Source organism: Ranitomeya variabilis, chromosome 7 (assembly GCF_051348905.1).
Source record: "Ranitomeya variabilis isolate aRanVar5 chromosome 7, aRanVar5.hap1, whole genome shotgun sequence".
Taxonomy (NCBI): domain Eukaryota; kingdom Metazoa; phylum Chordata; class Amphibia; order Anura; family Dendrobatidae; genus Ranitomeya; species Ranitomeya variabilis.
In genome coordinates, this window is record NC_135238.1 from 195,748,367 (window position 1) to 195,766,595 (window position 18,229).

Genomic DNA, 18,229 nt, shown 5'->3' on the forward strand with positions numbered 1-18,229 from the left:
TGTTTTTGTGTTGAGGTAGATTTTAGAACACAAATCAAGGAAAAAAAAAATGCTTTCTATGGCCCACTGAATGAGAGAGGTGGCACACCCAGGAGTCAAGACTGGCACACAAGCTGAAAGGGCAATATTACTCTCCCACTGTTTTTTTATGTATTTTTTGTTTTTTAAGGGAGACTTTAGAATCCCAATAATATTTAAAAAAATAAATAAATAGACTTTCTATGGCCCACTGAATGAGAGAGGTGGCACACCCAGGAGTCAAGACTGGCACACAAGCTGAAAGGGCAATATTACTCTCCCACTGTTTTTTTATGTATTTTTTGTTTTTTAAGGGAGACTTTAGAAACCCAATAATATTTAAAAAAAAAAATAAATAGGCTTTCTATGGCCCACTGAATGAGAGAGGTGGCACACCCAGGAGTCAAGACTGGCACACAAGCTGAAAGGGCAATATTACTCTCCCACTGTTTTTTTAAGTTTTTTTTTTTTTATTTTCAGGGAGACTTTAGAAACCAAATAATATTAAAAAAACCAAAAAAATAAATAGGCTTTCTATGGCCCACTGAATGAGAGAGAGGTGGCACACCCAGGAGTCAAGACTGGCACACAAGCTGAAAGGGCAATATTACTCTCCCACTGTTTTTTTTTTTTTTTTTTTTTTTCAGGGAGACTTTAGAAACCAAATAATAAGAAAAAAAATAAATAAATAAATAGGCTTTCTATAGCCCACTGAATGAGAGATAGCACACACAGCAGTGGCACACAAGCCCTGACTGAGGCCAATATTTTTCTACCACTGATTGATGTAGTGTTTTTGTGTTGAGGTAGATTTTAGAACACAAATCAAGGAAAAAAAAAATGCTTTCTATGGCCCACTGAATGAGAGAGGTGGCACACCCAGGAGTCAAGACTGGCACACAAGCTGAAAGGGCAATATTACTCTCCCACTGTTTTTTTATGTATTTTTTGTTTTTTAAGGGAGACTTTAGAAACCCAATAATATTTAAAAAAATAAATAAATAGGCTTTCTATGGCCCACTGAATGAGAGAGGTGGCACACCCAGGAGTCAAGACTGGCACACAAGCTGAAAGGGCAATATTACTCTCCCACTGTTTTTTTAAGTTTTTTTATTTTTATTTTCAGGGAGACTTTAGAAACCAAATAATATTAAAAAAAACCAAAAAAATAAATAGGCTTTCTATGGCCCACTGAATGAGAGAGAGGTGGCACACCCAGGAGTCAAGACTGGCACACAAGCTGAAAGGGCAATATTACTCTCCCACTGTTTGTTTGTTTTTTTTTTTTTCAGGGAGACTTTAGAAACCAAATAATAAGAAAAAAAATAAATAAATAAATAGGCTTTCTATAGCCCACTGAATGAGAGATAGCACACACAGCAGTGGCACACAAGCCCTGACTGAGGCCAATATTTTTCTACCACTGATTGATGTAGTGTTTTTGTGTTGAGGTAGATTTTAGAACACAAATCAAGGAAAAAAAAAAATGCTTTCTATGGCCCACTGAATGAGAGAGGTGGCACACCCAGGAGTCAAGACTGGCACACAAGCTGAAAGGGCAATATTACTCTCCCACTGTTTTTTTATGTATTTTTTGTTTTTTAAGGGAGACTTTAGAAACCCAATAATATTTAAAAAAATAAATAAATAGGCTTTCTATGGCCCACTGAATGAGAGAGGTGGCACACCCAGGAGTCAAGACTGGCACACAAGCTGAAAGGGCAATATTACTCTCCCACTGTTTTTTTAAGTTTTTTTATTTTTATTTTCAGGGAGACTTTAGAAACCAAATAATATTAAAAAAACCAAAAAAATAAATAGGCTTTCTATGGCCCACTGAATGAGAGAGAGGTGGCACACCCAGGAGTCAAGACTGGCACACAAGCTGAAAGGGCAATATTACTCTCCCACTGTTTTTTTTTTTTTTTTTTTTTTCAGGGAGACTTTAGAAACCAAATAATAAGAAAAAAAATAAATAAATAAATAGGCTTTCTATAGCCCACTGAATGAGAGATAGCACACACAGCAGTGGCACACAAGCCCTGACTGAGGCCAATATTTTTCTCCCACTGATTGATGTAGTGTTTTTGTGTTGAGGTAGATTTTAGAACACAAATCAAGGAAAAAAAAAAATGCTTTCTATGGCCCACTGAATGAGAGAGGTGGCACACCCAGGAGTCAAGACTGGCACACAAGCTGAAAGGGCAATATTACTCTCCCACTGTTTTTTTATGTATTTTTTGTTTTTTAAGGGAGACTTTAGAAACCCAATAATATTTAAAAAAAAAAATAAATAGGCTTTCTATGGCCCACTGAATGAGAGAGGTGGCACACCCAGGAGTCAAGACTGGCACACAAGCTGAAAGGGCAATATTACTCTCCCACTGTTTTTTTTTTTTTTTTTTTTTCAGGGAGACTTTAGAAACCAAATAATAAGAAAAAAAATAAATAAATAAATAGGCTTTCTATGGCCCACTCAGTGAGAGATGGCACACACAGGGATGGCACTGTAGCAGAAATGCCAATCTTAATCTCCCACAAAAAAAAAAAAAAAAACAGGGACTGTCCTACAATTACTATCTCCCTGCAGTAATCTAAGCCAGGTATGGCAGGCAGCAATAGGAGTGGACTGATGCACAAATTAAATAAAAAGTGTGGACAAACAAAAAAGATAGCTGTGCAGAAAGGAACAAGAGGATATGTGCTTTGAAAAAAGCAGTTGGTTTCCACAGTGGCGTACACACAGCAATACAGCTATCACGGAGCCTTCTAGGGCAGCCCAATGAGCTACAGCGCTGAGGAAAAAAAAAAAAAAATAGCTTCCACTGTTCCTGCACACCGAAGGTGGTGTTGGACAGTGGAAATCGCTACAGCACAAGCGGTTTGGTGGTTAGTGGACCCTGCCTAACGCTCTCCCTGCTTCTGACGAAGCGGCAGCAACCTCTCCCTAAGCTCAGATCAGCAGCAGTAAGATGGCGGTCGGCGGGAACGCCCCTTTATAGCCCCTGTGACGCCGCAGACAGCAAGCCAATCACTGCAATGCCCTTCTCTAAGATGGTGGGGACCAGGATCTATGTCATCACGCTGCCCACACTCTGCGTTCACCTTCATTGGCTGAGAAATGGCGCTTTTCGCGTCATTGAAACGCGACTTTGGCGCGAAAGTCGCGTACCGCATGGCCGACAAGCACAGGGGTCGGATCGGGTTTCATGAGACGCCGACTTAGCCAAAAGTCGGCGACTTTTGAAAATGATCGACCCGTTTCGCTCAACCCTAGTGACCAACACAAGATCTGCTGCAGAAACTTCAGCGGTTATCACCTGCAGAGGCAGTGGCTGAACTCTGCAGGGGAAATGGGGTCCATGCCGGACATTCAATTGAATGATTGGTCATCTGACACATACATGGACCAGGTTCTCTAGCAAAGCTCCAAGCCATCCCAGATTCATTGGGACTGTCTCGAATTTAAGGCTCAGTCTCCTGTCTCGACACCTCAGTGGCTTTGCCCTGACTTCCACTCAGTCGTTTCTCTCCCGTGTCTTCACCACTCTGTAGCTCCTCTTCCTCAGGGGTGGGGGGCCGGCATCTCTGCACACACTTACAGTAATTAAATTTAAAAATCTCCCCTTTTTTTCTCTGTTGTCCCCCGTAGAGTTGAGCAAATGTTTCAAAATTTAGTTCCGATTGCAAACAGCGGCGGATATAGTTTTTACAATATTCACCGAATACAGCCGAATGTCACTGGAGAGAATGGAGTCGAAATTACTGGATATGTTCGGAACCGATCATCAAACATTAATTCGGCACGAATAAGGTACCAATATGGCAAATTCAGATTCAGCAACCGATTCCGAACATATTCACTCAACTCTACTCCCCAGGACTCAAACACATGACTTCTTACATTGCAGACTGCAGCTAAATCTACATCCACGAGCCACAAACTGCAGTGATCAGCCTACGGAAGATTGGTAATTGTAAGCTGTATTGCAGACTCTGACATCACAGGCAGATTATGCTGGTACATAGAGATACATCTGTAGATAGCAGTGTATTTCTATGTCTCTAGAAGGAAAATGAAACTCAGATTTTTTGTTCTTAGAAAACTACTAAAAAATAATTGAAAACAATTACAAAAATGTAATTTTCTCTTATTGCATGAGTCTCTCGGAAATCAAGCACACTGTGTACGTTACAGCCACAGGCTCCACTGACTACACTGGGAGAATGTTGTATACTTGAAGCCGCACTGCAGGCTCTGAACCTACAGGCAGATTATACTGATACATAAAGATACAATACAACTGTACCCAGCAGTGTATTTCTATGTCCCTGTATTCTAGAGTTGAAGGGAAAAGTCAGATTTTTTTCTTCTTAAAAACTTACTAAAAAATAATGAAAAACAATTACAATAATGTCATTTGTACTGCGCTTTTTTAAAAATAATAAATATAAAAAAAATCAGCAAATAACAGACATATTTGTATCTCTGTAATCGTAACAACTCGCACAACCCAACGATCAGATTTTGTGCAGTTATTGGTGATTTGTTGTTAAAAAATGTTTGATTTTATTCTCCCTTAAAAGCATTAAAAATGTAATGCCAAGGTTCATATGTAGCGTAAATGCTGCTCGGCTTATACTCGAGTCATGGTCGGCGGGGGGGTCGGTGGGTGAGGGGGAGTGACGACGGTCACATACTCACCTGCTCCTGGCGCTCCTGACGTGGTCCCTGCATGTCCCATGATCTCCGGCGCCAGCACCTTCTTCCTCTGTTCAGCTGTCACGTGCTACCGCTCATTAAAGTAATGAATATGGACTCCACTCCCATAGGGGTGGAGCCACATATTCATTACTGTAATGAGCGGTACCAGTTACCGCTGACAGAGGAAGAAGCTGTCGCGCCCGGAGACCATCTCTCCAGGAGAAGCAGGGACCGCGCCGGGAGCAGGTGAGTATTTCATATTCACCTGTCCCTTGTTCCAGCGTCGCGCTGCTCAGTTGTCCGCGTGTCCTCTGCAGTGACTGTTTAGGTCAGAGGGTGAGATGACATATTAGTGTGCGCTCCGCCCTCTGCCTGAACAGTCAGTGCGGAGAGACTGGACGCTCAGGAGCAGCGACGAGAGGTGAGTATGTGATTTTTTTTTATTGCAGCAGCAGCATCATATGTGGCACATTGTTATATGGAGCATCTATGGGGCCATAATGAACTGCATGGAACATTATATGTGGCACATTGTTATATGGAGTGTCTATGGGGCCATAATGAACTGTATGGAGCATTATATGGTGCACTTTTGTATATGGAGCATCTTATGGGGCCATCATAAACTGCATGGAGCATTATATTGGGCTCCTGATTCAATATGGATATTCAAAAACATTTAACCTACTGATATCTCAATTAATTTTAATTTTCTTGGTATCTATTTTTATTTTTTAAATTTACCGGTAGCTGCTGCATTTCCCACCCTAGGCTTATACTCGAGTCATTAAGTTTTCCCAGTTTTTGTGGCAAAATTAGGGGGGTCGGCTTATACTCGGGTCGGCTTATACTCGAGTATATACGGTAAATGCTGCTTTTTAAAAAAAATAGAACTTCTGCTGTTGAACTGTCCAAGGAAAGTGGATGTGATTTCATGAAAACTCTGACCTGGTTGCATCTAAAGAAGCTGCTGAATTGTGCAGTTTTGGTGCTTTTTTAAGTGCAAAATCAAACATTTTCTGTACTATAAAGACCATATTAAAAAACATAAACTTAAGGCCAGAGTCAGACTAAACGTATGACAAATCAGTCCGAGTCTCCCTGCCGAGAGTCACATGAGTGTCATGCGAGTACAATCCGATATTTTACACCTAGCATCCAATTTACATCCGAATGCAGTGCAATTGCTCTGTCATTTACACATCGTTTTCAAAGGAAATATTCGTCAAAACACATATATACAGGGTGGGCCATTTATATGGATACACCTTAATAAAATGGGAATGGTTGGTGATATCAACTTTCTGTTTGTGGCACATTAGTGTATGGGAGGGGGAAGTTTTCAAGATGGGCGGTGAACATGGCGGCCATTTTGAAGTTGGCCATTTTGCATCCAACTTTATTTTTTTCAATGGGAAGAGGGTCATGTGACATCAAACTTATTGAGAATTTCACAAGAAAAACAATGGTGTGCTTGGTTTTAACGTAACTTTATTCTTTCATGAGTTATTTACAAGTTTCTCTTTGTTTACAGCTATTGACATGTTGCAGAGGTTAACACATGAGGGGCGGATAGAATTAGTGTTACATTTGAATCTTCCCCTGATGAGTATATGAAAACGAAACGCGTAGGGAAGTACTTATCTCTTTTGGGGTTACGGTATGGGCCGGAGCTGGTAGATTATGAATGCGGGGTACTTGTGTGGATGTAAATATGCCTCCTCCCCAGATACAATGCCAGAACTATCAGCCTCAGTCTCACCTGAGGAAGCAGCAAGATAAGGAGATCCTTCCTTTGTTATACACTGTTTTGAACATTGTGCATTTCATCCAATGCTGGTGACTTATGATGTTCTAGAAATGGATTTTTGATGACCTATGATGTTCTAAATGTGGATTTTACCTGATCCTGGTCTTTATATGAAGCAAATTATTTTTTGATTCTTGAAGGGATAGATAAGCTTATGGTTTGGTCCCTCAGGTCCTTCTAAATATTGTGGTTGTTCAGCATCTAGCTGAATGTGATTTTTGTGAGTCTAATTGTTATTTATATTTTGTATTTTGTGTACTTTTGAGCACCTTTTTATACGACATATTAAAAGTTATATTTTAACTTAGTAATCACACCCTGCTTATCATACTATTTTTTGATTGGTGGTCATAGCTTTCAGACCAGCTTCTAAAGAGGCCTCGACTGGGTTTTGAAACAGCACTGTTGCATAGTGTTAGGTAGAGAAGGAAGCAAAATATGAAGCATTTTTCAAAAATTTGTAGGACTTGAATTGAAAAAAGTCTAGTTACTCTTTAGATATATTCACGGGCACATTCTTTTCTGAGTCTTTTTGAAGCACTTTTTATGCAAATCAGAAGCTTCCTTTTACAGTATCGACAAAAGTTGTGATATTTTTCATGCGCACACTTTTTCTCTTCTGACTGAATTGGAGCATTTTATAAATCTGCAGCTTGTCAATCATTTCAGCATGTCTTCACTCATAGAAAGCAAAGGAAGGAGACACAATTGCAGCATTTTAACTGCGTTTTTGTTGACTGAAACTATTAGGCCTCGCTCACAGGAGCGTATAACACAGCCGAGTGCTATCTGATGTCTTATCGGATAGCACTCAGCCCAGTGTTATTCTATGGGGCTGCTCAGATCTGCGATTATTCTCTCATTTGGCATGAGAAAACAATTGCAGCATGCGGCGATTGGCAGCATACAAGTCTATGGGTGCATGTGAAACATTGGACTGCACTCGGATGTCATCCCAGTGCAGCCCTATATACGCTGAGACAGGTCATGGAGGAGACGGAGAAATTACTTTCTCCATCTCCTCCGCACCTGTGTTGCGATTCTCACATGCGAGATGATCCGAGCACACAGCACTGACACATGGCTCATGCTAGCAGCAGATTTTAGGCATGCGCTAGTGTGATTCCAGCCTTAGGCATGTACTGTGGACAAAACACACAAGTAATACATACAAAAAACGTAGGTGAAAAACACTACAAAAAACATTGCAAAAATGCAGCAAAATCTGCCTTTTGAACTCAGAGTTTTTACTGCCAAGAGCAAAAACAATCTCTTTAATAATCTCTTTCCCTGTTCGGTCCACCTGCGCTTTAGTGCAGGCTATCCAGTGATCTCTACAAGTCACTGACAACATGTCCATATCTCATGTAACCACAGCCAATCACTACCACATGCAAGTGTCACTGCTGAGGTCAGTGATTGGCAGCAGCGTTATTTATGTGACTGATTGTCAAGATGTCATTAGTTTAATGGCAGAGACAGACTGCCGTATAACTCGTGCGATGATCGCTCTTTACGGACTGACTTGCCATCTCTCCTGACCTGAGCATGACACCGTGATTTATTTCTATGCAGCAGTCAAGGTCAGGAGAGCCGACAGCCAGTATGAGGTTTGTGATGTGATCTTTGCACGAGTTATACGGCAGTCTGTGTCTGTCCTAAGGATATGTTCCCACAATGAGCATTTGGAGAGTTTTTGATGTTACAGATTCTATGTACCATTTCTTCACGTGCAGCGCCCCAGGGTCCTGGTCGTTGCAGTGATGTCATTTTCCTCTAGGGGGAACTGATGTTACGTTTGGAGGCAATGAAGGAGATCTCTTTACCAGGTATCACAAACATACAGCACATTTCATACTCCAGTCCACCAGGGGGAGCTATGCTCCTATTTATTAGGGCACTCTTCACACTTAGGTAAAACTGGTGGCCTGGAGAGGAAGTTAGGCAGTTTCTAGCTGAGCTGAGCTGAGCTCAGGTAGTTGGTCCCTGACAGGGGTGGGAGCCTGTCAGAGGCCTAGACAGAGGGTCACGGAGCTGTGCCTGCCCTAAGTGCGGCAGTTCCTAAAAACAGACACCAAGGAGAACTGTATTGTAGAGAGGGTGAGAAGAAGTCATAGCAAAGGAGTGGATACCGGAAGGAGTTCTGCCCTGCACAGGCTGCCTCCTTCTGAGGCGCAGGATCCCAGTAGCTGGAACACCGAGGGAGCAACAGTCCTTTATGCCTTGTTCCAGAGACCAGCAGGACAGCTAATTTCATGTTACTCATCCGCCCCATACCCAAGAGGCAAGGTGGCACCCACGAGAGGCCGGGGCATGATAGAGTCCCTGTAAAAAGCCTCAAGCCACCAGTCATATGTGTTTGTCCTATCCATCTGGGGGACAGAGAGACATAACATCTTTAACATCTGTGAGGACCTTATGAGAGGCTCAGCAATAAGGTACTACAACACCCAGGCGCTAGAGGAAGGCTACTGATTTCCACCTGGATAAGGGGACTCTGGATTTGCCTCCAAACCAGCCAGACTCTGCCAGCCCTGTGATCTGGTGCTCTGGACTGTGGATGCTGAAGTCTTCAGTAAAAGGAAAAGAGACTGCAACCTTGTGTCTTCGTTCTTCACTGCGCCTCACACCATCCACCATCTACACACTGGGAAGCCCTGGGGACATACTTCACCTGTGGGAAGGTATACCATCTAGCTGCCATAACATCACCCCAGCGGACCCCTTAAAGCAGTGTCGGTCACCCTGACCGAATACCACAGGTGGCGTCACGAACATTCCCCTTAAAGATCTTTCCCTTTTTACACAGACATCCCAGGGCCACGGACTGGGTCAGCCACCGTGACATCCCCCTGTGAACCGAAGGACCTGGTTCCGAGTACCCCACGGCCCCATGGGGGCGCTCCACACGCATTAAGTATTTTTTCAAAAATACACTGCTTAAAAAACGCATCGTGGGACCGTAGCCTAAGACCGGCGGATATCACCAGTGTGGCCGTGCTAAGTATATCGTAGCTGTGATACAGAATGATAGATACTCTTTTACTTGAAAGGTTATCTATGTAATCAATAAAGAAAGTTCAGGTTTTCTTACTTTAGTTGTAAGTGGAGTAGAAATGAATTTATTTTCTTTATTTGTTTTGCTTGATTTTCAGAACTGAAAATCTTCGTGGGGTCGGAGCATTGTAGTTCTAAATGCATGAAATGAATTTCTGGTGCTGACTGAGACATGTTGTTCATTGTCAAATAAGGATACAACAAAGGGATGAGAGTAAATGTAACTAATTTCCTGCTAATGTGTTTTCCATTTTGATCCAATGCAAAGTTATGTATCTTTAATGGAATAAAATTGCTAATACCTATTCTTTTTCCTTTGCTATTTGCAAAGTATTTATGAAATGAAAGAATCCGCTGATGAGCGGTTAATTATGCGGGACAATTCCCATCTAGAATCCTTACATTTTATTGGAGCGGAGTAAAATGAAAATGTATTTATTAAATATGAGCTTTACTTCACAAGGTATTGAATCCTGCTAAGGAAGGCAATTACTTTGCGTTACTTTCCTTACTACATGAGAACATCCCTGTAATGAATGTTTCAGCTCTTTTATTTTGTTTGATTGCTTACGTTTTATTCCAATAGTTCCTTATAATTAAAGTTGTGAGTCGCATGCTATATATAGTGCGCTCTTTGTCTTAGAAGCCGGGGGGAGTTGTAGATACACTTCCTTCCAAGAATAACTCAATCGGCACCATGTTGCCCTCTACATCAACTCCCATTGGGGAATTCACTTTCTCCAAGACAACCGCACTTGTTCCAGACCCCACAGATAATGATTTGTAAAACAATTCTTCACATCTTTTATTTGGTAAAAGCAGTTGAGTCTAAGTATCGTGCTTTGTGGCAGTTATCAGGAATTTTAGGACTCAAGCATGAAGCCTGTTCAGACTTGTAGTATGGGTATCCTTCATATGGGCGCTATAGGTTGCTAAGGATCTGAAATGTTATACTGAGGCACATGAACTTTTTATTCTCACCAGTATTTGTGAATCCCAAGACCAAAAAGTTGTGCTATATTCCAAATGCTGTTATGGAGTTATCCTTTCCTAGAAGCATTACTTTAGGAGACAATACAGTACATGATTGTGTTGGCTTTTTTTTTGTTTGAGGTCCTCCTAGGCCATGTTCACATGTTCAGTATTCGGTCAGTTTTGGACCTCAATATTTGTAAGCCAAAACCAGGAGCGGGTGAAAAATGCAGAAGCTGTGCACGTGTATACGCTGAACAAAAATATAAACGCAACGCTTTTGCCCCCATTTTTTAGGAGCTGAAATCAAAGATCTAATATATATATATATAAGGGCAGAGACACACTGCCATATTTCTTGTGCGAGAATCGCATCGCACTGCATGGACTGGCATGGCACCTCTCCTGACCTGAGCAAGACAGCGTGATGGAGTGATGGATTACTGTGCAGCTGTCAAGCTCAGGTCAGGTGAGCCGACAGCCAGTACGAGGTTTATGATGCGATTCTCGCATGAGAAATACGGCAGTCTGTCTCTGCCCTAAGACTTTTTCTGTGTTTGCAAAAGTTATTTTTCTCTCAGATGTGGTTCACAAATTTGTTTAGATATGATCAAGATGCTGATTAGACAGCAGGATTACTACACAGGTGTACCTTAGGGTGGCCACAATAAAAGGTCACTCTAAAATGTGCAGTTTTACAATATTGGGAGAGTCCGTGGGGGGGCAGAAAAACTGTCTGTATCTGGTGTGACCACCATTCGCAGTATGACACATCTCCATCGCATAGAATTGATCAGGTTGCTGACTATGGTCTGTGCAATGTTGGTCCACTCCTCTTCAATGGCTGTGCGAAGCTGCTGGATATTGGCAGGAACTTCAACAAACTGTCGTATACATACTTTTGTGTACATTGTAAAATCCTTAGAACTTGGAGGCAAATACAAAAGTGCTTAGTTTATATTTTTGTTCCGTATATTTTTCTGTTATTGTTCCACTCCTGATTTTGACTGACAAATACTGATGTAAAATACTGACTAGTGATCAGTGAGTATGCTTGTTACTCGAGTTTTCAGAGCATGCTTGGGCATTCTCAGAGTATCTTGGGCATGCTCATAGATTATGTTTTTGTCTCCGCAGCTGCATGATTTGCGGCTCCTGGACAGCCTGAATACATGTGGGGATTCCCTGACAAACAGGCATTCCCTGCATGTATTCAAGATGTCTAACAGCTGCAAATCACGCAGCTCCGGAGACAAAAACATAATTTACGAGAATGCCAAAATACTTGGAGATCACCCAAGCATGCTCGGAAAACTCGAGTAACGAGCATACTCACTCATCAGTAATACTGACCCAAATACTGAATGTGTGAACGTGGCCTTAAAAAGGTTTTTCGGGGCTTTAACATTTGATTACCTATCTTCAAATGAGTTATACCAACATTTATTTCTTAGCCTCAATGATTAAATGAAGCAGTACTATAGTTTGTAAGTGTGATCTGTGGTAGCGGTTGTCACACGTTCACTACTGCTCCTATACAGTATCGGGAATAAGGAAAAGAACATCCAGAATCCTTTCCTTAGTCATTTTCTCTAAGGATCAAACTAGAAACGCGTAAGCAGGCATGGGCTAGTGTTTTCTGTTTAGATGTGATATAAAACTGCCAGTGGAATAAAAGAGGACTTTACTGAAAAATATTTATTACTAGATGGTGGCCCGATTCTAGCGCATTGGGTATTCTAGAATATGTATGTAGTTTATTTATGAAGTTTTCGGAATAATGCAAGTTATTCACAAGATTCGGCCGGACGTCTATACTTAGACGAGTATATAGATAGATGTTGGGATTAAACTTTGATGGATGGATGATGGATTTGATGGATTTTCTTGTGTGTGTTCCTAATTCGGAATTTAGGACCTGAGAATTACGTCACGGCTTGTGATTGGTCGCGTGGCGGTCACATGAGCGGCACGCGACCAATCAGAAGCCATGACGTCATGGAAGGCCATAAACGCGCTCATTTTAAGCAAAGAAGGCTGCCGGTTACCAGCGGTGATGTCCAGGGGCCTCCGGAGAGGTGAGTATATCAATATTTTTTATTTTAATTCTTTATTTTACACAGTAATATGGATCCGATACCGATTCCCGATACCACAAAAGTATCGGATCTCGGTATCGGAATTCCGATACCGCAAGTATCGGCCGATACCCGATACTTGCGGTATCGGAATGCTCAACACTAATCATCAGCATATCTGCCACATGTGAACATATTCCAAAGAAGCTGAGAGGAGATCCCTACAGAGCGTATTCACGACTTGTCTCAAGGACATATCTGTATAGGAGATTTGTTATATCATTCATTCTGTCCATTAAAGTAATGTAATATTACAGTGTTTAACCTTTGAGGAGTCTGAACTTTGTGAATTATGGCAGCTGCTGAAATCTGTGTTAGAGGGATTTTTTTTCCAATCAGTTAAGTTTCATTTGCTTTTGTGATAACATATTGATCGTTCTCCTAAGCCCAATATCACGCTGATGTTGAAAGTTCCATATTGAGAAGCATCTAAGGTCATTATGTTGTGAGAGATCACAGCTATAGATTTCAGGACTCCTCCAGTCGGCTTTCAGGGGAGCCTGGTATAGAGTAGAAATCTTAGGTTACGTGTTACAACTTTAAAACTTTCTATAAACATTATTTGTTCGTAAAAAAAGAACCTTCAATTTGTATTTTCAATTTGATTATTTTTTTCAAATCAGAAACCATTAGTTTTTCAAATCTTCTTGAAGGGGTTGTCTAAGATCAGAGAAAAATATTTTTGACATAATTAGATAAGTGAGATCTACTTTACTGTTGGAATAGGCGCACACAACCGATGTCTCCACATCATAGAAAAATGGTCTGATTATTCTGACCAGATTCTGATCAGAGTTTGATCAGATTTCCATAAGTATTTCTCAGAGGTGAACAGAAAAAAGTTTCCCCACCTCTCCACCTTCTCCATTCATTCCTTCTGTGAACATCAAACTATACTTGGATGTTTTCTGAGTGTGGTCCAATGTTTTCCACGGATCCATAGACTTACATTGTTGATTTGGTCTGACCCTTGGATCAAAATCGTACATGTCCATGGAAATCTGCAGAGTGCCATAGAATAACATGGATAAGAGTGCTGTCCATGCAAACCATGAACAGCACTCGTCCGATATCACCGGTCCTGTTCAAGCCCTTAAGTGATTATATTGTATGCAATGAAGGATGTCCTTTTTTTCTCAGAAACAGCGCCAATTTTGTCCTAAAGCCTCATTACGATGCAGGTTTTTCAGCGTTTTTCACAAATAGGACACCCACCCATCATAGTCTATGGACCTGTTTACATGTCTATGATTTTTTTGCGGACTGAGTGTCAAGACAAAAAAAAGGAGATATTTCCTTTTTTTATCCAAGTCACAATTCGGAAAATCATTTTAACAGATATTTTGCTCACTGACTTCTTCACCCCACAAAATGTTTCTACCTCTATTCACAACTAATAAATATATAAATGAATGTATATAACATGTAGCTATTTTTTATATTACCAGGCAGTACATGTCATACGACCGCCCTCCCTGCATTAGTTCGGACCCCGAGCCTTGTGGTGCAACCCTCCTTGGATATGAAGCCATTTGTGTCATTTCCGATGGAAAATAGTCCGGCTGTTGGACTCTTCCCAAACTTCAACACAGTAAGTAAATTTATTGATATGTCAGCTTAAAGGAAACCAGTCAACTCAATAGTGCTGTGTATATATGTATACTCACCGATTCATCACCCATAACTATCAATTGGTTTACAAAGCTCAAGTTCTCTCCGGTCATCAAATCGGGCAAGTCTGCAAAAAGCCTAGTTAAGGAAGGAAATATACATTCACATTTATCCTTTGCAATGATTACATAAAGGATGGAAATTGTAGGTTAAAGGATTTCACAGATAAGGGTAAAAACTTTCAGTATGGTCCTATTAAAGGGAGAGTATCAGCAGAAAATGGCCTATTGTATGAATCAGGTTCTTGTGTTCCATTTATGTTTTTAAAATTGTCAGTGTTTTTTTTAATTCATATCACAATCTGTATTAAAGAAAAAATGAAATCATAATCTTGCAGTTGTCACACTGGCCACTGGGGCTACTCTAGACTCCTGCTTCCTGTTCTTTATAGAAGAATTTTCAGAAGTCTCATTATCGTCAGAGGCAGGATTAAATTGACAGGTAACACCTCTATACACAGCTGGTAACACATGATCCACCAATCACAATAGGTGATGTCACAGATCCTCCTCCCTTCACAATGACTTTTGCACACACTCATTAGACGCTTCAATACAAAACATAGGGTGTGTGTCTCTAATGCTGCTAATGTACCTGTAAATTTCCTAAAATAACGGAAGTAGAATAACACAATAACAAGTGTGAAAACTGCAATATTTCTTTTTTCTATATACAAATTGTTATATATAAAATAATAATAATAAAAAGAAACATTTAACATAAAAACCTGACTTAAACAGCAGGCATTGTTCTGATTAATCATTCCCTTTAAGTGACTTAAATGACTGTACAGTAATTACAGTCATTCTAATAGCAACTTTATAATTCAGTATTATTAAAGAGAATTTGGATTTTGCTATTTAAACTGAGAACACTATGATGTAGAGGCTGAGAGCCTGATATACAAAAAAAGGTTGCACTCTATCGTGCCCAAGCATGTCGAATATGAAATACATGAAATATGAATAGCAAAATGGCTTTTTGAACATTAGGAAAAATATTTGAGACGCTTTGCACAGAATTTGGCCAAATAGTGTGAGCCCATCAACCATCGTCAAGGTGGTCTCATTAATCTGATGGGTCCCTGACCTCCCAGTCCAAATGTGAACACTTACCGAAGGCCAATGTCTGTATGCTTGGGTGAATGTGGACACCTCTCTCAGTAAAGCCTTCATATATGGGTTGGCCATATACCAAGTGTGATTAGATGTAATTAAAAACCACATGGTGACGGGAGGAGTGCTCAGTCAGAAAGCTAACATAGAAATGACAGAAAAACAATTGGCACATCCATCACTGATTTCAGTGATGTGTCACTTACTAGGCTGTGTTTTGCTGTTTCAATACAATCAGTGTTTTATCAGCGGGAGATTATCACTCCAGGACTAGCTGCCTCGTGCCTCCTAGTCCAAACACATCCCTAGCTCTGATTAGCAGCTCTAGCAGTGTACACAGAAAGCTGAGGTTTGAGTGGAGTATTCACATATCAGCAACTGAGCTCAGAGAAAACGGATTCTATCACAACTGCTGCTCCCAGTAAACAAAGCAGGAATCAGGGTCTATGTCCCACCCTTATGCTGCTGTGGGATTACATGACAAAAACTTGCTGACAGATTCCCTTTAATGGAATACTTTCTATAACAAAGGTGGCTTTCTGATATAACACAAGATGTGTTATTTTATAGTTCTTGCTGCTGACAGCAGCCTTTAGCCTGATAACAGACATCAGACTTCCCTTGAAGTCAATAAACGTCACATCTCTTACCTGCACTATGCCATTTATAATACTAGTATCTTTGGACCCCTTCAGGATCGGACTGGTCAACCGAAGAACAGGAGAATCCTCTGGTGGGCCCCTGTGCAATTATGGGTCACCACCCTCATATATGAGCAGTACTTGGCACACTGAACTTGAATCACTATGTACAGACAAAGGCGACATCTTATTCATTTAGTTAATTGTTATATAAATTTGTGATTGAGGATAATGTCACGTTTGCATACAGTGGGGCCCTGGAGTTGGTTACTGGTGGGCTCTTCGTGACTCCCCAGTCTGACACTGCCTATAGCCATGTCCCTGGAGGTTGTGATTCTTGTTATTGATCCTGTGGCTATAGAGCACAATTCTCTTTAAAGCTTTATATTCTAGAACTGCTGTTGGGGAATTTGCCGATAATGTAGGGTAAATGAAGGTGACTTTATCCTGCACACGTACCATGTGTTCTTAGTGCCTGGGAGATATTTATTTACTAGAGAAGAATCATTTTACAAATCTCCCATATTTCTGTCTTGCCAGCTATTTATTTAGAAAACAGACATGAAATTACAAGTTTCCATCTAAGTCGTCTGAGGCTTGAATTGCAGTGCAGAAATCCGTGTGCTGGCCGGGAAGGCCTCTCCATACACAGTTTAGAGTGCGTGCATTGATTTTTTTTCTTAACTGGAAAAAGTGAATTGATTTGAGGTTTCATCTCACCAATAGCGGTTTTCATATGGATTTAAATCAATGTTCCATCAGCCAGGATGAGTAACGCTTCTTCTTAAAGCTGTACTCCTCCACTTTGAATTTTTCCAGGCAACACAGTTTAATGAATCCATTGTCTAAAAGATATAAAATGTCTGATAACATGCCGTGTATGTGAGATGTATAGTCTTTAAATATTGTGCTCGTTTCCTTCCTCTCCTGATGATTCCATTTCACCATATTGGTTATATAGAAGCATTGGAAGAATTTCTTCATCGCTTGATGTACAGTGACAACCATTCTTGTCAAGAGCAACAGCAGCAGTATCATTTTAATACAGGCAAAAGGACCGCTACCATCAATCAGAAAGGGGTCTGTAAAATGCAGACACATCGCTACAGAAAGGCATTAAAGGGGATGTTCACTAGTTAGACAATCCCTTCTGAATCCCCATGTTTCCCTCTTTGTAAAATATCACTTTTATTAATAATATTAAAAGCCAAAAAAACAAAAAAAATACCAGTTTATTGCCAAACCCACATTAGTGGGTATAGGCCCAAACAGACAGAATCACTCACTGAGTGCTCAGAAGCATATACAACATATGACAGTGGTCAGCTCACTATGGGTGGTCCGACGCTCGGACAGGACCCACCTAACAAATAGTTGTCCTATATAGTCTATTCAAAATGAGTGAGTAAAAAATAGGAATAGTCTTCACCCTTTTGCTATGTTCAGAGAGGGTCCGAGCGTCTCAAGTCATACAGCCAGGCCTCATGAAAGGGAATCTGTCAGCAGGTTGTAAGATGACAGGAGCATGAGTTAGGGGCTGAGAACCTGATTCCAGCGATGTCTCACTTACTGAACTGCTTGGTGCAGTTTTGAAAGAATCCCTGATTTATCTGCTGTAGATTTAGCAGTGCTCAGAACGCTGAGCTGTTCATAACTCCGCCCACACCCCTGATTAGCAGCTTCCTGTGTACACTGTAGATTATCAGCAAGCTGACAACCAGTGGTGGGGCGGGGTTACATATTATTTGGACTATCTGGCAAGGGACACGCAGTCCTAGAGTGATAATCTTCTGCTGATAAAACAGTAATTGTATTGAAATTACAGTAAGTAACACATCCCTGGAATCAGGGTCCCTGCGCCTATATTACGCTGCTCTCAAGTAAAATAGCAAAAACTTGCTGTCAGATTCCCTTTAAGTGAATGAAGACGTGAAAAAATATATAATTATTTGGTATTGTCATGACCATAAGAACTGGCAAAAAATGTTATAGAATTTATAATGATTAATTTAGCGGTGTAGCAGCTGTAGAGGTATCCAAAGTCACGGAGGGAGGTTCTTTAGAAAGAAAGTGTATCTGTGGCAAAAGCCAAAAGATGCTTA

General features: G+C 40.8%; 1 protein-coding gene across 4 annotated transcripts in view; it reads left to right on the forward strand.

Annotated features, from left to right (window-relative positions):
- The window catches only part of ZNF385B (zinc finger protein 385B), a 782,871-nt gene that overhangs the window by 597,285 nt on the left and 167,357 nt on the right, over positions 1 to 18,229 (forward strand). For all 4 annotated transcript variants that reach the window (XM_077272602.1, XM_077272601.1, XM_077272604.1 and 1 more), the window contains one exon: positions 14,149 to 14,291. In XM_077272602.1, the coding sequence (XP_077128717.1) occupies positions 14,149 to 14,291 (143 nt within the window). The remainder of the gene's footprint in view (positions 1 to 14,148; positions 14,292 to 18,229) is intronic.